The sequence below is a fragment of the Canis lupus genome, chromosome 34, assembly GCF_011100685.1.
Source record: "Canis lupus familiaris isolate Mischka breed German Shepherd chromosome 34, alternate assembly UU_Cfam_GSD_1.0, whole genome shotgun sequence".
Lineage (NCBI taxonomy): Eukaryota > Metazoa > Chordata > Mammalia > Carnivora > Canidae > Canis > Canis lupus.
This window is the reverse complement of record NC_049255.1, coordinates 19,424,333-19,446,511: the sequence shown is the minus strand read 5'-3', so window position 1 is coordinate 19,446,511 and position 22,179 is coordinate 19,424,333. Positions and strand designations below refer to the sequence as shown.

General features: G+C 38.3%; 1 protein-coding gene across 1 annotated transcript; it reads right to left on the bottom strand.

Moving 5' to 3' along the window:
• Nucleotides 1-1,896: 1,896 nt before the first annotated feature.
• FETUB (fetuin B) lies at nucleotides 1,897-15,565 on the bottom strand. Its single transcript, XM_038583643.1, has 7 exons — nucleotides 15,228-15,565; nucleotides 14,778-14,888; nucleotides 13,374-13,461; nucleotides 11,056-11,225; nucleotides 10,237-10,338; nucleotides 3,106-3,189; nucleotides 1,897-2,404 (listed from the first exon to the last, which is right to left on the bottom strand). Exons 1-7 carry the CDS (start codon nucleotides 15,447-15,449, stop codon nucleotides 2,024-2,026), a joined length of 1,158 nt encoding a protein of 385 aa, XP_038439571.1. The 5' UTR covers nucleotides 15,450-15,565; the 3' UTR covers nucleotides 1,897-2,023.
• Between the last annotated feature and the right edge of the window lie 6,614 nt (nucleotides 15,566-22,179).

Below are 22,179 nucleotides of genomic sequence, written 5' to 3'. Positions count from 1 at the left end.
TGAACCTGTAGTGTTAACGACACTAGCTTTTGCTTAGCGAAACGGGACCTCTTTAATGAAATTTAGAATGACAGGAGTAGTATGTATGAATCTGGCCAAGATGTCACTAATGGGCTCTAACCTGAGGAGAGGCAGGGAGAAAACTATAGATGAACATGAAAACTTACTATGTTTTGATGAGCTGAGCTCCTTAATTACGCCTTCTATTCTTGCTCTACTGGCCACACCCAATACAGAGTGCCTTTGAGGGAGCTAAAGGCTGGTGGAGGGAAAGGCAGGGGATGGAAAGGCTCCCAGGATGAGGATAACCTTTTCCTACAGTTTGGCTGAGATTTGGATGTGCTCATGCATTCTCCTCCCCTTCCTTCACTGAACCCTCAAGGCCAATACAGTCCTAGTGATGCATTGTGTTTCTTGCTAGACCTGGATTGCGACAGGCCCCGAGACTCTGCATGATGCCCCTACTTCATCAGTTTTCCTTCCTAAAGGAAGCAGCTAAGAGTTAACAGCACATGGCTATTGTTAACTGCTTTTAAACAAATGCTATCAAGGCCTATGTGCTTCTTTTAAGAGACAGCTACTAGGTTGGAGGACAATTGTTACACCTGTGATTTCCCTGTCGTATTAGCTTGTTAGGGCTGCCATAAAAAAGTACCATAAACTGAGTGGTTGAAATGGCAGAAAGTGATTGCCTACAATCCTGGTGGCTACAAGTCCAAGATTAAGGTGTTGGCAGGTGAGTTTCTTCTGAGGCCTCTTTCCTTGGCCACCTTTTCTCTGTGTCCCCACATGGCCTTGCTTCTGTGCTAATCTGTGTCCTGATCTCTTCCTATAAGGATGCCAGTCATGTTGGATTAGGGCCCACGCTAATGATCTCATTCTAACTTAATTACATTTTTAAAGACCTATATGCAAATACAACCAGATTCTGAGGTACTGGGGGTTAGGACTTCAGTATATGAATTTTGGGGAAACAATTCAACCCCTAACACCTGTCAGATTTCAAAAGATATGTGTGTATATGTATATGCAGCTATTACATATATTTGGATAAATATATACACACATAATATACTGTATTATATACATATATATTATTAAGTGAAAACATTGGGAATGAATGTCACCAGAACATTAATTTCTATTCTAAGCAAAACTATTATAGGTGTCAAAAAGCTCTCCAACTTGGAGCATTGTTTGGTTCTCCCCAGGCTCAATCACAGGCCACAGGCACCTGTCGCTTCCAATTACTCCTATTGACAGATGAGTTTATCAAGTTCTGGGGCTCGGAGACTATTCATACAGGTCATAAAAAAACAAAATTCCACCTTTAGGTTGAAAGCTGTGCAAATAACATTTGACCAATACTTGCTGTTTAAATAATTATGGAATATAGGTAGAATGACACTCCAATGAATCCCAGTTTCTTTTTTTTTTTTTTTAAAGATTTTGTTTATTCATGAGAGACACAGAAAGAGAAGCAGAGACACAGAGAGAAGGAGAAGCAGGTTCCATGCAAGGAACCTGATGTGGGACTTGAACCCAGGAATCCAGGATAATGCCCTGAGCCAAAGGCAGATGCTCAATCGCTGAGCCACCCAGGCATCTCCCCAGTTTCTTGATATCCTTCCATTTTAATCTTATTTTGATCAAAAGACTCACAATGTGCTTTTGCCCAGAAAGAAGAGGACATTTCTGAATATGGCAGGCCCTATGTCAGAGACTTAGCTAACAGGCAGTAAGATTACAGAGGGAGAGGCTGAAGACAGGAGAGGCAGAGAGGCATCTGTCCATGGTGTGTGAGGCTTTGGATGGTTCAGAAGGGATGCAGCCCTGTGTATAAGTCAACGGTGTAGTCTCATTATTTACACTTCCAGATGACATGATGAGACCACAAAGAGTCAAATGATACACTTTATTAGTCACTTTCTACATTTGAGTTCTCTGTCTCCCTGTCCCCATTCTCCAGCACCTCCCTTCTCCCACAAGGCACTGTACCCCCATGGAATCCTCTATGTGGTTCTCATGGTGGGAGAATAAGAAGGTTGCCCTGCTGCGCTGGTCCTGGGCACTCAGCAGAGCGTTGTTCTTTGTTGGGGAAAGGCAGAACAACCAGCTTCCGCTCCATAGGTCCCAGGAAAAGGAAGGAAACATCCAGGCTTTCTCCCTGAGGATCTGTGGTGAGATCTAGCTTCACAGGGAAGGCCTCGACAGGGCTGTTTTCCTGAGCACCCTCAGGCTTCTTCTCATCATCCAAGTCAGGGAGATATTGGACAGATCCCTTAGGCACAGCTTTGGAGGGTGAGTTGGTAGGAGCTGTGTTTTTCTGCTGGAACTCTCCCACCCCAGGGAGGTCCACAGGTCCCTGGCTAGCAGAAGCATTTTCCTCTCCAGGTGCAGGAACCTGAAATATGAACATTTTCAAATTTTCAAATAAGGGAACATTCCCAGGAAAAACTTCTGCCTGTCATGGCTAGTACCAAGCTAAGCTGTTCTGGGACTTTCCGATGTAATGTTTCAAAGGGAGACCAATTAGAGGGATGAACCTCTGGTTAAAGGGTTATAAAGCAAAACCAGACAACAGAAGCTTGACTGCAAATCTTACAAATTCAGAGCTGAACAGTGGTTTGGAGAGGTTAAATGGCTTCTTTCAAGTCCCCCGGGGAACTGTCACCCTGTTTGCAGTAGTGCAGCCACAGCTACTTTTATTGATTACTTATTCATTGCCAGGCCCAATACAGGGCTCTTCATCCAATTCCTCTCTTTGTTTCCCACAGGGATCTGAACCAGGTGGATGTTGCAATCCCATTCTACAGACAAGGCAACCAAGACTCAGAGAGGGAAGAATGTTCCCAGAGTCACACTGGGACAGGGTGGCCTGTCTCAATAACCCTCTCAACTATAGTTCTTTCCCTCATAGTAAACAAAATATGACTGACTGGTCTTTAACCTGCCATGCTGTGGGTATGACCTTGGGCCAGGCTGAATAAAGTGATGATCATGGATTTTAGGAAATAAAAAGGAGAGGGTGGGGTGGGGGCAGTTAGAATTTAGCTTATCTGTTCTCTTCTTCACAAGAAGACAAACAATTAGATTGAAAAATACCTGTGGTTCAAAGAAGTGACAAGTCACGGAGACGAACTTTTCTAATTCTCTTTGACCCAGAGAACCTTTGCAAATACCAACAGGCTAAAGAAAGAGAAAACACAATGTCCTGTGAGTATTAATGATTATCAATGATTATAAATAGAAATCAACTTGCTTTCTGCTTTTGTATACACACAACCAATCGACATTTTTACGTTCCTAATGTTATGGGCAGGCTCTGAGTCAATTCTCTCTAGATCATTTTTACCAAATAATCACCCAAACTAGGCTACATATCTTCCAATGATGTGAAACTCAGGAATTATTTTTTAAATTTATTTTATTTTTTTTAAGTAGGCTCCACTGATGACTATGAAATCAAGACCTGAGCTGAGATCAAGAGTTGGGTGCTTAACCAGCTGAGTCACTCAGGCACCCCCCCCCTTTCCTTTTTGTAAAAAGTAGGCTCCATGCCAAGCATGAGAGGCTTCAACTCATGACCCTGAGATCAAGACCTGAGCTGAGATCAAGAGTCAGATGCTTAACTGACTGAGCCACCCAGGTGTTTCTAAACCCAGGATTTCTTGAGGACAAACCGTTAGAAAATTCTTTGTATTGAGTAGAAATCTGTCTCTACAGAATATCTACCTCTTGGTCTTACTTCTATCTTTGGGTCATTTTGAAAACCTGTTCTCATCTCTCACATAGTAGTGCCTTTTATATATATTCCACCTGTGTTTCCTCAGACAAAATCCTTCTCAGCTCCTTCAACATCTCTTTATTTAGACATAAAGTAATTTTTTCTTAATACAAATATAATAAATACTTATTTAGAATATGAATAAACAAAAAGAAATAAAAAGACCTGTAACTGCATGAAAGGTACCTGTTTCCCACAATGATCTGATTTCTTTTCCTGTAACTCTTTTTCCTATGCATATATATTTTTCTTCTAGATAAATAGGATTGTTACATATATTATTTTATAACTCTCTCCTGTCACTTAATAATATATTGTGAAAATCCTCTAATGGCATTAAATAGTTTTCTGACATCTTTATAACCACTAGCTAATATTCCTCTGCATTATTTAATAAGTTCTTAGTTACTTTCTCAGGGTAAATTCCTAGAAGAGGAATTTTAGAGTCATAGAGTATACATATATCCAAGTACGAATAGAATGTTGTAATAAAATATTGCAAAAAAAATATTGCCTCAATTTCTAAAGAAGAACTCTTAAGAATATTCACATGGAATTTACTAAAATGTGTCTAAATGGATTGCCTGAATATTACTTGATCACCCATGTCCAGACTACAGAAAGAGAAGATTAGAAATTCCTTAGGATGGGAAAATTAATTAATGTAGAAAGTCCTTGGAGAATGGTGCTTTAGTCTCTTTCCTTCTCCAATTCATCACCAAATCATATAGGAGACACTCTTTAAGAGAACCTTCTGGAGACACTGCAGTTACCTGTACCAAGTAGAGCCTGTCTACTCCTATTCTGAGTAGGATTTGCTGAGCTACTCTACTTCCTGATGAATCTAGAGTGAACCACAAAGAGCGAGTTTGTGGTCATGCTTAACATGTGAAGTGTGAGGACATATGGGCTATGAAGATTGGTATTAGCTTTTCTTTCAGAGCATTCTGAAAGCAGGATCTTGGCTAAAGCAGCCTGCTATGGTAGGGTAAGGAGAAAGGGCAGGAAAGGGAAGACTGTTTCAATTGTTTGGAAGAGTAAAAATGTGTGATTTCCATGGGACAAGCAAATGCCATTGGTAGGTCTTTTTTGAAAGTATCTACTGAAGGGACAATCTTCCAGACAAGGGGCATATGATAGTAAAAATCTGTGAGGGCTGAATCTAAGGAGGAGTGGCTCCAAGGAGTCAACTAGAGAATACATCATACTGCCAGGAAAGGATCTCTGGATGAATCCACACCGGTATTACTCTAGAGAACCAGTACTGGAACCTGTCTTATGGAGGGCTAGTGTAGAGCAAGAGAAAACTACAACTGCAGTTAAATAAAAAAGACTTTGTACTGTTCACTCTTCCCCGCTCTCATTCTTCTTGGAACTTGGAAGAGCCAGAATTAAACAAAAAATTACAGAAAGGAGAGAAAAAAAAATGAAAGAATAGACCTTGACTTCCTTTCTCACAGCAGGCCCTAAGCTCTGAGTCAGGCCGAAGCTACAGAGAGAAAGAAAAGCTTTGCATTGGATCTAAGATAGAAGTGTTGTTTCAGAATTGATTGAGTATAATTTTTTCAGACCTGCAAGTGAATCTTAATTACCTAAGTGAAGTTGAGCTTATTATTGAAAATGACCAGAAAGCTATGGATCTGCCCAAGATGTTATTGAGAAGTGAGGAGTGATCCTACAGAATAGGATGAAAATGTATTCCAATTATTCCTTGAGAAAATTCACTTGACTAATTATACAAGGTTTTTGAGACACACACTTTAGATCCAAAGACACACAGAGGCTAAAAGTAAAAATATTATATATTTATATATACATTTATATACACATAACCAAAAGAGAGCTGCAATGAAACAGATATGAAACAAAGTTGACTTCAAGACAAAAATTGTTAGTAGAGACAAGGAAAACACTTTATAATGATAAAAAGTTCAATTTATTAGGAAGACACAACAACTATAAATATATATGTACTTAACAACAGAGCCCCAAAGAACATAAGCAAAACTGACAGAATTTGAGGAAAATAAAGACAAGTCAACAATAATAGATGGAAACCTCACTTTCAGTAATGGTTAGAACAACTATGCAAAACATCAAGGAAATACAAGACTTAAACAACACTATAAACGAATCATTACAGAACACTCCACCTAAAGACAGTAGAATACACAATCTTCTCAAGTGTGCATAGAACGTTATGTTAAATTATAAAACAAACTTCAATAAATTTAAAAGAATTGAGATAATATGGAACATATCGTCCAATCACAATAGAATGAAATTAGAAATGGATAAGAGAAAAAATTGGGGAATTCTGCAAATATTAGATGACATATGCCTATATAACCAATTGGTCAAAGAAAAAAAAATCACAAAGAAAATTAGAAAATATTTTGAGATGAATGGAAACCAAAACAAAACACGCACAACTTATGAGATGCAGCTAAAACATTGCTTAGAAGGAAATCTGTAGATGTAAACACTATTGTTAAAGGAGAAAAAGAGGTGGGGCATCTAGGTGACTCAGTCAGTTAAGCATCTGCTTTTGGCTCAGGTAGTGATCCCAGGATTCTGGGATCGAGCTCCAAATTGGGGCTCCCTGCAGTGGGGAGTCTGCTTCTCCTTCTCCTCCTTCCCCTCCCCCTGCTTGTGCTCTCTCTCACTCACACACACTCTCTCTCAAATAAATAAAACCTTTAAAAGAAAAAAAAGGATAGCAAATTGTTTACATAACCTAGGGAAAGAAAAGAACTCATCCCAAAGCAATCAAAAAGAAGGCCATAATAAAGAACAGAGAGAAAATAAATGAACTAGATGATTTTAAAAACCCAGAAAAATAAAACTGAAGGTTGATTATTTGAAAAGATCAACAAAATTGATAAAACTTCAGGTAGACTGACCAAGAAAAAATAACTCAAATTACTAACTCTGGAATTAAAGAGGGAACATTACTTCCAATCTTTCAGAAATAAGGGAATACTATGAACATTTTCCTATGTGCTGAGAAATTAGGTTAACTTGGATGAAATACACAGATTCCTAGGAAGACACAAACTACCAAAAGTTACCCAAGAAGAAATAGAAAATCTGAATAGACCTCTAACAAGTAAAGAGGTTGAATTATTAATAATAGTAAAAAAAAAAAGCCCCAAACTTCTCACAAAGAAATGCTCAGGCCCACTGGTGAATTCTACCAAACATTTAAAGAAGACTGAACACCAATCCTTAACAAACTCTTTCAAAATAAAATGGAAGAAGAGGGAATTTTTCCCAACTCGTTCTGTGAGGCTAATGTTAAACCCATGAAAATCAGGCAGAGACCATCCAAGGAAACTAGAGATTAATACTCTTATGCTTATAAGTGGAAAATCTTGTAAAAAAATTACTGGCAAACTGTATTTAGCAAAACATAAAAAGGATTAAATATCATGATCAATTGGAATTCATCCCTTAAGTGTAAAAATTGTTTTAACATACAATAGTCATTGTTACATACAATAATGATAGATTAAAGGTGAAAAAAAACCCAGGATTATCTCATTAACTCAGAAAAAACATTTAATAAACTCTAATACTGCTTTTTTTTATTAAGAAAAAATATTTAGAAGTTAGGAATAGAACTTTTTCAATTTAATAGGGGACATCCATGAAAAAACTAGAGTTAACATCATATTCAATGATAAAATACTGAATGCTTTCCACAGAAATAAGATAAGAATGTCTACTCTTCCCATTTCTGTCTGACTTGTACTGGAAGTTCTAGCCAGAGAAATTAGGTAAGAAAAAGAATTAAAAAGCACGCACATTGGAAAGAAAGAAGTAAAGCTATCTCTAAGTGCAAATGACATGATCTTGCATGTAGAAAATCCTAACGAATCTACTAGATCACTATTAAACTACTAAATGAATCCAGCAAGGTTAGAGAATACAAGGTGAGTATACCCAAATCAATTGTATTTCTATTTACTTGCAGTAAACAATTCAAAAACAAAATTAAAGAAACAAATACATTATGTTAGCATCAACGATAATAAAATATTTAGATATACAAATAAGTGAGTATCAAACATTGAAAACTATAAAACACTGTTGAAGGAAATCAAATGAGTCCTAAACAAAAGGAAGGACAATCCATATTCACAGCTTGAAAGACTTAATATTGTTAAGATGACAGTATGTCCTATATTGGTCTACAGATTCAGGGCAATTCTTATCACAATTCTAATTGCCTTTTTAAAATAGAAAATGACAAGCTGATCCTAAAATTATTATGAAAATGCAAGGGATCTGGAATACCCAAGTAATCTTGAATAAGAAGAACAAAATAGGAGGACTCACACTTCCCAATTTCAAAATTTGCTACAAAGCTATCGTATTCAAGATAGTGAGGCACTGGTATAAGGATTGCTATATAGATCCATAGAATAAGATTGAGAGTGCAGAAATAAACCTTGACATTGATGGCCAAGTGATTTTCAAGAAGTATGCCAAGACACTTAAATGGGAGGAAATGATTGTCTATTCAACAAAAATTCTAGGACAAATGGACATTTGCATGCAAAAGAATGAAGCTGAATCACCTACCTCACGCAATATACAAAAATTAACTTAATATGGGTCACAAACCTATACATCAGAACTAAGACTACAAGAATTTTTGAAAAATGCATAGGAGTAAATTTTAGTGATCTTGGATCAGGCAATGATTTCTTAAAGATGACTCCAAAAGAATGTTCAATGACAATAAAAATAAATAAATAGGACTTCATGGAAATTAAAAACTTTTGCACTTCAAAGAATATCATCAAGAAAACCAGGACACCTGGGTGTCTCAATGGTTGAGTGTCTGCCTTTGGCTCAGGCATGATCCCGGGGCCCTGGGATCAAGTCCCACATTGGGCTCCCCGCAGGGAGCCTGCTTCTCCCTCTGCCTATGTCTCTGCCTCTCTGTGTCTCTTGTGAATAAATAAATGAAATCTTTAAAAAAATGAATAGACAACCCAGAGAATGAGTGAAAATATTTGAAATCATGTATGTGATAAAGGGATTGTATCTAGAATATGTAAAAAACTATTACAATTCATCAATAAGAAAATAAAGAATCCAATTTTAAATTGGAGAGATGTCCAAAGAACATATATATAATAATGGCCAATAAGTACATTAAAAGATGCTTAATATCATTAGCCATGAGGAAAATGCAAGTAACAACCAAAATGAGATATCACTTCATACTCAATAAGATAGCTACAATTAAAAAGACAGGTAATGATTAGTATGAGCAAATATATGGAGAAATTGTATCCCTCATACATTGCAGATGGGATTGTGAAACTGGTGCAGTCACCTTGGAAAACAGTTCAGCAGTTAGTCAAAAGGTGAAACATAAAGTGTGACCCAGCAATCCCACTTCAAACTACATACTCAGGAGAAACAAAACATAGTATGCGTGAAAACTGGTATACAAATGCTCATAGCACCATTATTTATAATAGCTCAAATGGGGAAGCAACCCAAATATCCATAGACTAATGAATGAATAAACAGTACATGGTGCATCCATGCAATGAAATGTTATTTGGTCATAAAAAGGGATGAAGTGCTGATACATGCTACAACACAGATAAACCTTGAAAACATTATGTTAAGCGAAAAAAAGCAGACACCAAAGGTCATACGCAACATGATTCCATTATACAAAATGTTCAGAAAAAGACTAAGTCATAGAGATAACAAGTAGCCAAGCAATCTCCAGGGACTGGGGTGAGGAAACAGTTGCTAATGGGTATGGGGTTTCTTTATGGGATGATGAAAATATTTTAATATTAGATAGTAGTGATAGTGGCACAACTCTGTGAATATACCTTAAAGGGTGAATTTTATGATGTGTAAATTATATCGTAATAAAGTTGTTAGTATAAGTAAATAAGGAGGAAAAAGCCTTTTGACTCATTTTACCCAATTGTGCTATAACACATTGTGTCAATCAACATTTCCCACCAGGTATGTTTCAGATGGTTTCAAGGTGCCCTGCCTATCTTGGCCACATTCTTTGAAAGAAACCCTATTTGACTTCTTTTCCTTCTTACGGAGTGGTCCAAGGAAAGGAACACCATGCTGTATTCCAAATATAACTGGATTTATTTAGATAGAAGCAGGACTATCACAAACCACTGAGAAAATCTGTCTGTGTTTTATAGTGCCCTATGATCAATTTTTTTGTGTATGTGAAGGCATCATATTGCTGATGAAAATTGCAATTACAATAAAATAAAATCCTTTATTATTGCATCTGAGCCAACACAATCTCTACTTAGTTGTTCCTTGAGGGGAAGAAAAGCATCTCATGCATTATAACACCTCATGTAATAATTTATGATCATAAGTATGTATAGATGACTCGTGAACACAAATTTTAAATTATGAAGACATTCAGGAATACTTACCTCAGAGTCAGGGGGCTGAAGTGCACAGCTGCTGACCTGGGATTTGGTACATGGTGACTCTTTGATTAAGTATTCCACGAAGTACGCAGGGCCATACACCCACTGGTATGAGAGGGAAGTTGAGAAATAAAAATTAAATCTTACCATGTGGAGAAATGATTCAGGTTTGACAGCATTTTATTTTCGAGAACCAAATGTCCTCAGGGTCATTGTCAACACAGGTCTCCTGCTGTCCCTGTACTCCCCCAAGATCAAAGCATATATTGTGATTCTGTTATTTAAAAATATAATCATCATACTTTTCTTCCCCTCTTAAGGATTTGAAAGAGCTCTAAAAACCTTCCCTTGGGTGAGCTGCTTTTTTCTCCTGCAGATTTGTTTTTAGCTTAGTCTTTCTCTATATAAATAGATTCAACATAATCCAAATAAAAGTGAGCCTCCATTTTCCCTAATCTGTAAACCTCTGTAATCTACTCCACACCTTAAGATGAAGCAGAAATTGGCTTGCTAAATGATCCATGGTCAATCAAATATGAGACTGTAGCAGCAAATAGTGAACCTAAGTAGAATAACCAAGGAGACTATGAGTCTATTTCCCTTCTCACCTTAAGGCCAATGAAGTAAAATGGAGTCCCACAACTCTGATGGAAATCCCATGGCATAACTCAGAAACTGAAACATGATTGAATGTACATGAGGTCTACCCGAGTAGGGAACAAAGAAAAGGCTTTTCAGCTGGAATCAAAACTCCTCTCAGCTTAGGAATTGACAGTAACAGTTATGAGACACATTGTTGGTGTAACGACACTTCAGCCTCACCTGACTAGAAGCCCTGGTGACTTGGACGAGAGAATACTGCTTTGAGGTGCTCTCACTGTTGTATTTTGCGAGAGATTCCAGGGCAGCTTCTAGAACCGTGGGATCTGACAAGTCAGTGGCTCTGGGGCTGGGGCAATCAGGGCACCTATTGTGAATCCTTCTTCGAGAAACTGTTGACACCAAAGAGAGAAGTTTAAAAATAAAACTCCTTAATGATTTTTAATCCCATAAGTCATATGACCACAGCAGAGGCAGAAATTTAAAAAAAATCATTTCAGCAAGGATGGAGTGAAAAAGGCATTATCTGGAAAGAAAACTGTCAGCAGCAAGCTTTCTGCAGTGAGTGTGTACTATTTTCATAATCCAAAAAAGCAAGATTTTTGTTATACCTCACACAAAGTTATTTACCAGAGGAATTTTGCTCAAAAATACATATTATGTGTGTTTATATTGATATAAAAAACTTTTTCCCAGTTAGCTCAATACTTTTCACCATCATTGCCTCTGTCAGGCAGACTGAATGTCTTAAAATGTTGGGATTTCATTAGTGTCGTGTCTTATTCACCTTTTAGCCCCCAACACCTAATATAATGTCTAATGCATTATAAGTGCTTAGCAAATGCTTGTTGAGTGAACAGATGTGTGAATGACGGATGTGTGAATGACCTATGGAAGGTCATTGCACACCATATAAGTGAGCCAGAAAACAAATATTGGTCAAATCACTGTGTTACTGGATAGAATAATTATGCCAAATATATAGCGAGAATTTCTGATTGGGAGGAGCTGGGGGTGGCAAAACTTGTGTGAACGTCAGGCCAGGGAGCATTTCCAGAGGTTCTTTTTATTTTTATTTTTATTTTTATTATTTTTTTGAATATTTTTTTTAATTTTTATTTATTTATGATAGTCACACAGAGAGAGAGAGAGAGAGAGAGGCAGAGACACAGGCAGAGGGAGAAGCAGGCTCCATGCACTGGGAGCCTGATGTGGGATTCGATCCCGCGTCTCCAGGATCGCGCCCTGGGCCAAAGGCAGGCGCCAAACCGCTGCGCCACCCAGGGATCCCCAGAGGTTCTTTTTATAGAGCAAATGCATTGTTTTGATCAACTGCATGTCTATTTGCACAAATTTGGGCATATCATGAGGCAGTTTCCATAGGTTGTCACTCCTGCACCGTTGCCCCCAAGGGTCACTTCCTGGCCTTCTATAACTCTGGTACCACTAACAACAATCCCAGTCTGTCTTGTTGGTTGTTCTCTGATTTTTTAAGTAAGACTCATCTTCACAACCAGGAAGCTTAAACTGTGGCTAATAAAATACTTGCTCTGTTGCTTTATCTCCCAAAGCATTGTTATCTCCTGAAGCTTATTAGATATGCAGACTTTTAGGCCAAACCCCACACCTCTAGATTCAGAATCTGCACTTGAACAAGTTCCACTAGGGGAGTCACATGCACATAATAGTTTGACAAGTAGCCATATCCTGTTTCCCCATGCCTTGGATGCTTGCTTTCCAAAGAAGGATCCAGAACAAATACATGTGCATATTTGAAGTGTCATTAGTTTCAGTGCATTCTTAGTTCACTTATTCAACAATACTATGGCCTCCTTACACTTAATAGGAACGGAAGGAGGGCTTTTGACAGGGAGGAAGGAATATATGTTCTACATGATATAAGATAGGAGACCCAAATCAAGGCAGCATATTGTCTCTGTTGTTCCATGAGTGGTTAGGCTTAAGCTTTATAGGGATGAGCACGGGAGAGCACCTTTCCTTTCTGGAATAGAGAACATGGTAGAAACAGCAGCATTGGGGGGTCCTCAAGGAATGTAAGTTCTAAGGGCAGAGGGTGTCAGGTGAGGGCATTCTCAGTGGAGAAGGAGGCACACAAGTAGATGTGGAGATTGGAAAGTGCAATGTGTGTCTGGAAAATAGTGAAATATCCATCCAGTTGTAGGAAGTGGAGTGTTAGTATAGTCAGGAAAATAATGTTAGAGAGAGCTAGAAAGGGAGCCTAGGGACCAGAGATTAAGCAATTTCTATCAGACTGAAAATTTAGGATTTAATGCAACCCTCTATCATAAATGATTTTAGAAGTGATTTAAGAAGATTCCTTGTGGGGAAAAGGAATGGTGCAAGTTAAACTTCACAGGAGAGGCAAATACTAGATATAAGAACATGGCCTTGGTATGAATAGGATGGGAGAACACTGCATACTCTAGGCATAGCCCTATTTAATGCTCTTTTTCCATCTTTTATTTTTTATTTTTTTTCCATCTTTTATTAAAAGAAACAAAATCAGAGTGCCTTCTTACCTGGGCGAAGAGTACAATTATAAGCAGGTAGATAGAGAACTCTTCCTGGCTTATTAACATAAAATAGTGCTTTGCATTGACCATAAACCTGGAAGAAACACACATTTTATGAAAGGATGGAACCAACTCTGGCTTTTAAAAATACCCCCGAAGTTAGACTAGACATTTTATTTTTAAATAATGAAAAGCTAAGGCCAATTTTGGCAGTTTGGGGTGTGAGAAATTGCAAGCAAATTAAACAGTTCAACTTTCTTCTGAGACCCAGCTAGTCTACATTTCCCAGCCTCCTTCCAGATCAGATGTGACTGTGTATAATTGAATTGCAACCACAGGAATGTGAGAAGTGATTGGAACCATTTCCATGTGGCCCATGAAGTTCTCCCACATGTCACCTGTCTACCATGCTTTTTCTCTTTCCATAGCCTGATGCAGATGAGCACGGTGGTCATAGACACCATGGCTTGAAGGGGACAGAGTCTAAAACCACAGCATGGAAGGAATTGGGTCTCTAAGTCACTCCTGGAAGAAACCCCCCTCTTGATTGGAATTTCTCTTTTGAACTTTAAATAAACTTCTACCACGTTGGAATTAGTATACACTTTTTAGGGTATGTATTATCGCAGCTAGTATCACCTTAACAAATATAATTCACAACAGGGTAAGAACATTCTTTGCTCTTCAAAACTAGATAGGTGCAATTTGACAAATTCAGTTAAATGATTAGAAAAGATATCTTAATCAAATACTTTACTTCTAAACATAGTCCTGCACTCAAAATATAAAGTTGCATATCAATTAATGGAAATAACCTCAGGATAATTGAGATGCAAAAGAAAGCTAGGTTATTTTCAAGCTTCTTTATTTTTTTTTTCATTTTTTTTTTCAAGCTTCTTTAATAGTTGCCTTTAAAATGTTGAATGCTGAGGCCCCTTAGGTTCTACGATTCCAGGAAATCCTTCCATGGCACCTCTGGGAGCTCCCATACTGTAAGCCTACCTTCTCCCCAACCTCGCATCTCATATCAGTGTTCACTGAAACAAAATAAGGCAAAATAAAACCAATAAAGCAGCTCTCCCTCCATTGCTTCTACAGTCTTCCTTAGATACACAACAAGAGCATTACATCTCAAATCTTTTTTTCTCATAATTCAAACACTAGCTCAGAGCCTACAAGAGGGTCTTAAAGGTAGGAAATAATTTGGGAGCAACTTTTCACTTCTGGGGTTATGACTCCCAGTGGGACTCTCAGAAACTCCTTGGATTAAACTCTGACCTACAGCATTGGAATAACCACCTGGGCCGAGATTATAATGAAGGACATTAAAGAAATGACACATATTGAGCAATCCTCACCCAACCCAGAACACACCTAGCTTTTCTGGAGCACCTAGACATAAGCACTTACCGATTCATGTAGGTGCCTCACCCCACAGTCCTTCCACGGCTTCCTGCTGAGTACATGGCAGTCAGTCTCTAACACATCCAGTGTGAGATAGAACAGAGATCCCATAGCAACCTGTGGAAGGGGGTTGAGAAATGCATCGCATCCCACATGAAGCAGAAACCCTTAAAGACTGGCCAAAAAGTCTCTCTTTTATGACAAAGCCAAACTCTGTGATGTTTGTGAAGATTTCTGATAACCTGTGGGATACTAGACAAGTGTCAGAGTAGGAGAACTATTAGCACAAAAAACAGTAAAAACACATAGAACACACTGGCAGAGAATAGAGGAACGTTCTTAGCAGGGTTTCCGATTTGGAAAGCACCTGCCAACATGTGTCTTTGGGTTCCCATCCCCTGGTTGGCCTCCTCAACTTCAGCAAGCACCTGTCCTGGATAGGGGACCATTACTTGCCTGTCTGTGTTCACGGACATCGCTCACTCGGTTGAGGCTCAGTACATAGCCATCCTTTCGGTCTCTGTTAATGTCCTGCAGGGCAAAGCCTGCGACTTCCAGAATACCCGAGTTATTGCAGTCACGGGAGAGGACAGGTAAGGGGAGGACTGGCATGGGTACAGATGTAGCCCAGCAGCATGCCGCCAGCGTGCAGAGCACGAGGGATAGGAGCAGATCCATTCTGTGAGGAACAAGGCCCAGGATGGGTCAGGATGTAGAGCTACAAGGATGGGGCTGCTTAAAGCATTCTCTCTGTAAAGCCAGTTTGAGCAGTTTTGCAATCACAATCTAAACAGTAACCAGGATTTGAAATACAATGTCCCATTTTAGCTCCTTGAATTCTAAGTGTGGATTTCCCAAGGTCAGTACTTTGGATGGGATTTGCAAATGTTTCTAACCTTGGACCCCTGAGCGATCTTATATTCATGTGTCATGCAAACAAATTTGTTTCCTAACCTTTTCCTAAGAAACCATAATAAACACTGGGTCAAGGTTCCTAGCAGGTCATGACTGGATTCTGGTTCATGTCCAGGGCTCCACTTGAATCAGAATATGTGGGCTGTCACTTTCTCCCTTCTCCCCTGGCACCCGACCTCCAGTCGATGTCCTGGTCCACACAAATAGTTATTCCAGGCATGGAACCCCGGGTTCAGTCCCAATGGTGCTCAGTGAGTTCAGATTTCCTGCCTGACCTCCCGTGTTTACCATTCTTGTTAGATCAGGAAAATGGCTCTATCCCCACCCATATTACCTACATAAAGCACCAGTGTCATGCCTAACACACTTTGGGATGTGGCTAGAAAGTGTTTATTTAGCCTTATTTAAGTTTCTTAAAACTAAGACATCATTTAAATAAAGAAAAAAAGAAAAAAAAAAGAAGTGAATGGTACATCAATAGTTCTTGCATCATACTTCAAGTCTATCTCTCTTTCTGTGGATCTATATGGAAGCAAACTCATTAAACACTATGGTTAAGAAAGCTAATCATGCAGAATAGGAGAGAAAAAGGGTTTCTCAGACAAAAAAAAAAAAAGAAAAAACAAAACTGAAGGAGTTCGTGACCACTAAACCAGCCCTGAAAGAAATATTTTTTTTAAGATTTTATTTTATTTTTTAAAGATTTTATTTATTCATGAGAGACACAGGCAGAGGGAGAAGCAGGCTCCATGCAGGGAGCCTGATGCGGGACTCGATCCCAGGACTCCAGGATCACACCCTGGGCCGAAAGCAGGCGCTAAACCACTGAGCCACCCAGGGATCCCCTGGAAGAAATATTAAAGGGGACCCTTTGAGTGGAAAGGAGAGCTTAAAAATGACAGTATAAAAGTAGGAAACACAAAAGCAGTAAAATGAGTATTTCTGTAAAAAAAATCAAAGAACTCACACTACAAAAAGGATATAAAATATAATAATGTATGTCTAAAATTGAGGGGGAGAAAAGAATGGGTTTAAACTTGAACAACCATCAACTTAATATATACTACTATTTGCAGAAGAGATTATATACAAACGTAATGGTAACCACATATTAAAAACTACCAATAAACACGCAAAAATAGAGAGAATGAAATCCAAATACATCACTAAATAAAATCAGCAAGATGTGAGAGAAAGACAAGAAGGGATCAGTAAAAATCTTCAGAAACAACCACAAAACAAGGAATAAAATGGCAATAAATACATATCTATCAATAATAGTTTTAATGTAAATGTGTTAAATGCTCTAATCAAAAGAAATTGGATGACAGAATGGATTAAAAAAACAAGACCCATCTATATGATGCCTAACAGACTCATTTTAGAACTAAAGACATGCAGGATGAAAGTGAGGGGATGGAGAAACATTTATCATGCAAATAGATGTCTGTCAAAAGAAAGCTGGGGTAGCAATACTGACATTAGATAAAATGGACCTTATTTCTTATTTTAAAAATTTTTATTTAAATTCAGTTAACATGTAATATATTATTGATTTCAGAGGTAGAGCTCAGTGATTCATCAGTCTTATATAATACCCAGTGCTCATTACATCAGGTGCCCTCCATAATGTCCATCACCCAGTTACCCCATCTGCCCCCAACCCCTCCCCTCCAACGACCCTCAGTTTGTTTCCTATGATTAAGAGTCTCTTATGGTTTGTCTCCCTCTCTGATTTTGTTTTGTTTTATTTTTTCCTCTATTTCCCTATGATCCTCTGTTTTGTTTCTTAAATTCCACATATGAGTGAGATCATATGATAATTGTCTTTCTCTGACTTATTTCACTTAGCATAATATCCTCTGGTTCCATCTACTTTGTTGCAAATGGCAAGATTTCATTTTTTTGATAGCTGAATAGTAGTTCGTTGTATATATATATATGTTACATCTTCCTTATCCATTCATCTGTTGATGGACATCTGGGCTCTTTCCATAGCTTGGCTATTGTGGACATTGCTGGTATCATATTGTCTTGATGATTACAGCTTTGTAATAGAGCTTGAAGTCTGGAATTATGATGTCACCAGTTTTGGTTTCCTTTTTCAATGATCCTTTAGCTATTTGGGGGTCTTTTCTGGTTCCATACAAACTTTAGGATTATTTGTTCCAACTCTGAAATAAGTTGATGGTATTTTGATAGGGATTGCATTGAATGTATAGATTGCTCTAGGTAGCATAGACGTTTTAACAATGTTTGTTCTTCCAATCCATGAGCATGGAATATTTTTCCATTTCTTTGTGTTTCCTCAATTTCTTTCATGAGTGTTCTTTAGCTTTCTGACTACAGATCCTTTACGTCTTTGGTTAGGCTTATTCCTAGGTATCTTATGGTTTTGGGTGGAATTATAAATGGGATCGAGTCCCTAATTTCTCTTTCTTCTGTCTCATTGTTAGTGTATAGAACTGCAACTGATGTCTGTGTATGGATTTTATATCCTGCCACTTTGCTGAATTCCTGTATGAGGTCTAGCAATTGTGGGGTTGAGTCTTTTGGGTTTTCCATATAGAGGATCATGTCATCTGCAAAGAGTGAGAGTTTGACTTCTTTGCCGACTGAATGCCTTTTGTTTCTTTTTGTTTTCTGATTGCTGAGGCTAGGACTTCTGGTACTAAGTTGAAAGCAGTGGTGATAGTGGACATCCCTGTGTTCCTGACCTGAGGGGAAAAGCTCTCAGTTTTTCCCCATTGAGAATGATATTTGCTATGGGATTTTTCTAGAATGCTTCTATGATATCAGGATATGGTCCCTCTATCCTATACTGCGAAGAGTTTTAATCAAGAAAGTGTTAAATGCCTTTTCTGCATCTATTGAGAGGATCATATGGTTCTTGTCCTTTCTTTTATTAATGTAGTGTATCATGTTGATTGATTTGTAGATGTTGAACTACCCTTACAGCCCAGGAATAAATCCCACGTGGTCATGGTGAATAATGTTTTAGTGTACTGTTTGATCCTATTGGCTAGTCGTTAGGTGAGAATTTTGGCATCCATGTTCATCAGGGATATTGGTCCGTAATTCTCCTTTTTGGTGGTGTCTTTGTCTGGTTTTGGGATCAAGGTAATACTGGCCTCTTGGAGGGGTTTGGAAGTTTTCCTTCCATTCTATTTTTTGAAACAGCTTCAGAAGAATAAGTATTAATTCTTTACATGTTCGATAGAATTCCCCTGTGAAGCTATCAGGCCTCAGACTCTTGTTTGTTGGGAGATTTTTAATTACTGCTTCAGTTTCCTTGCTGATTATGGGTCTGTTCAGATTTTCTATTTCTTCCTGCTTCAGTATTGGTAGTTTATACATCTTTAGGGATATTTTCCAGATTGCCTAATTTGTTGGCATATAGTTGCTCATAATACGTTTTTATAATTGTATTTCTTTGGTGTTGGTTGTGATCTCTCCTCTTTCATTCATGATTTTATTTATTTGGGTCCTTTCTCTTTTCTTTTTGGTAAGTCCGGCTAGGGCTTTATCACTCTTAATTCTTTCAAAGAACCAGCTCTTAGTTTTGTTGATCTGTTCTTTTTTAAAAAAGTTTTATTTATTCATGAGAGACACAGAGACAAAGGCAGAGACACAGGCAGAGAGAGAAGCAGGTTCCCTGTGGGGAATCTGATGTGGGACTCAATCCCAGATGCCGGGATCAAGCCCTGAGCTGAAGGTAGATGCTCAACCACTGAGCCACCCAGGCATCACTTGCTGATCTGTTCTACTGTTCTTTTGGTTTCTATTTCACTGGTTTCTGGATTGGAAGAGAAAAATATTGTTAAAATTTCCATACCACTCACACCAATCTACACATTTAATGCAATCTCTGTTAAAATACCAACAACATTTTTCACAGAGCTAGAACAATCCTGAAATTTGTATGGAACCACAAAAGACTGAACAGTCAAAGCAATCTTGAAAAAGAAAAGTGAGGCTGGAGGCATCACAATTCTGGACTTCAAGTTCTATTACAAAGCTAAAACTGTAGCAATCAAAACAGTAGGATACTGGCACAAAAATAGACACAGATCAATGGAGCAGAATAGAAAACCTAGAAACAAACCCACAATTATATGGTCAATTAATCTTCAAAAAATCAGGAAAGAATATTTAATGAGAAAAGGACAACCTCTTCAACAAATGGTGTTGGGAAAACTGGACAACAATGTGCAAAAGAATGAAACTAGACAACTTTATTACACTACATGCAAACATAAATTCAAAATGGATGGAAGACCTAAATGTGACACCTGAAACCATAAAAATCCTAGAGGAGAGCAGAGGCAGTAACTTCTTTGACACCGGCCATAGCAACTTCTTTCTACATTTGTCTCCTGAGGCAAGGGAAACAAAAGCATAACTAAGCTATCGAACCTTCATCAAAATACAAAGCTTCTGCAGGGCAAAGGAAATAATCAACAAAACTAAAAGGCAACCTACAGTGTGGGGGGAGATATTTGCAATGACATAACAGTATCATTGGATAATGAAGGCTAAGTATCCAAAATAAAGAGCTTAAAAAACTCAACACCCAAAAAATAATCCAATTAAAAAGCAGGCAGAAGACACGAACAGACATTTCTCCAAAGAAGACATATGGAGGGCTAGCAGACTCATGAAAAGATGCTCAATATCACTTATCACCAGGGAAATGCAAATCAAAACTACAATGACACATCATCTCACATCTGTCAGAATGGCTAAAATCAATAACACAAGAAACAACAGGTGTTGGCGAGGCTGTGGAGCAAAAGGAACCCTCTTGCACTGTTGCTGGGAATGCAAACTTGTGCAGCCACTGTGGAAAGCAGTGTGGAGCTTCCTCAAAAAGTTAATAGTAGGGACGCCTGGGTGGCTCAGCGGTTGAGCATCTGCCTTTGGCCCATGGTGTGATCCTGGAGTTCCGGGATCAAGTCCCACAACAGGCTCCTGCGGGGAGTCTGCTTCTCCCTCTGCCTATGTCTCCTGCTTTCACTCTCTGTCTCTCATGAATAAATAAATAAAATATTTTAAAAAAAGTTAATAGTAGAAGTACCTTGTGACCCAGCAATCACACTACTGGAATACAAGAACACTAATTCAAAGAAATACATGCTCCACTGTGTTTATAGCAGCATTATTTACAGCCAGACAAGATATGGAAGCAGCCTAAGTGTCCATGGACTACTGAATGGAAAAATATTATATATGTGTGTGTGTGTATATATATATATATATAAAAGGAGGGGATCCCTGGGTGGCTCAGCAGTTTGGCGCCTGCCTTTGGCCCAGGGCACGATCCTGGAGTCCTGGGATCGAGTCCTGCGTCGGGCTCCCTGCATGGAGCTTGCGTCTCCCTCTGCCTGTGTCTCTGCCTCTCTATCATAAATAAATAAATAAATCTTAAAAAAAGGAAAAATATTATATGTATATATGCGCACACAGTGGAATATTATTCAGCCATAAAAAAGAATGAAATCTTGCCATTTGCAACATGGATGGAGGTATATAATATAATGCTAAGTGAAATAAGTCAGTCAGAGAAAGACAAATACCATATGATTTCATTCACATGTGGAACTTAAGAAACAAAACAAACAAGCAATGGGGGAAAAAATAAGAGACAGAGATCAACCAAGAAACAGACTCTTAATTACAGAGAACAAACTGGTGGTTCCCAGAGGGGATGTGGATCAGGGGATGGGTGAAATGGGACAAGGATTAAGGAGTGCACTTGTCCGGATGAGCACTAGGTGATGTACGGAATTATTGAATCACTATACTGTACACCTAAAACTAATATAACACTGTATGTCAACTAACTGGAATTAAAATAAAAACCAAATAAATGAAAAAAATAAACTTATGTGTACAAGCATAAAACAATAAAAAAGAGAAAGCTAGTGATTGATAGATGGGCTAGAAAGCCAGTAATACTCTGTTTCTTATTTTGTTTCTTGCAGCTTCTGCTTGGGGTTCAGGAAGTTCAGGAAGGTTCTACTGATTGAAACTGTACAAAACACAAATATCATTTTAAACTTTCCATTAGAAAAACCTACCATGCACATCAGAGGTAGTTTGCTCTAGGAGAAAATAGGAAAGACTGGAAGGAAGCTTCTAGATTAGGATTTCACAAGAAGCTATTCCGTAGTTCGCTAGTCCCCGTGAAATGTGTCCCCACCCCTGACCCTTGTCCTCAGTGTTCTGTGCTCAGACATCTTTAGGAACCGCTACATCCACAGCAGCTCAATCTTGTAGGGTCTCAACACACATTGAACTGTGAAAACCTCTCCAAAGTAGAAACGTATTTATACCACAATTTCCTATACTTACATGACTAGAAGAGAGGTATTTGTAGTCCTTAGTATTAAGTCACAAAAAAATACTTTTGGAATTGCTGTACGAGTGGTAAGAATAGCTATCTCTGAGGTTTTCTGATAAGAAACTGGTGAGAGGTGTGAAGATTTCGAGT

Coding starts and splice junctions, on each gene's coding strand:
- FETUB (XM_038583643.1), bottom strand. CDS start 15,449: ATGGATCTGCTCCTATCCCTCGTGCTCTGCACGCTGGCGGCATGCTGC. Junction 11,226..13,373: donor TAATTGTACTCTTCGCCCAG/GTAAGAAGGCAC, acceptor TGGTGTCAACAG/TTTCTCGAAGAAGGATTCAC. Junction 10,339..11,055: donor TCACCAGGGCTTCTAGTCAG/GTGAGGCTGAAG, acceptor CTCTCATACCAG/TGGGTGTATGGCCCTGCGTA.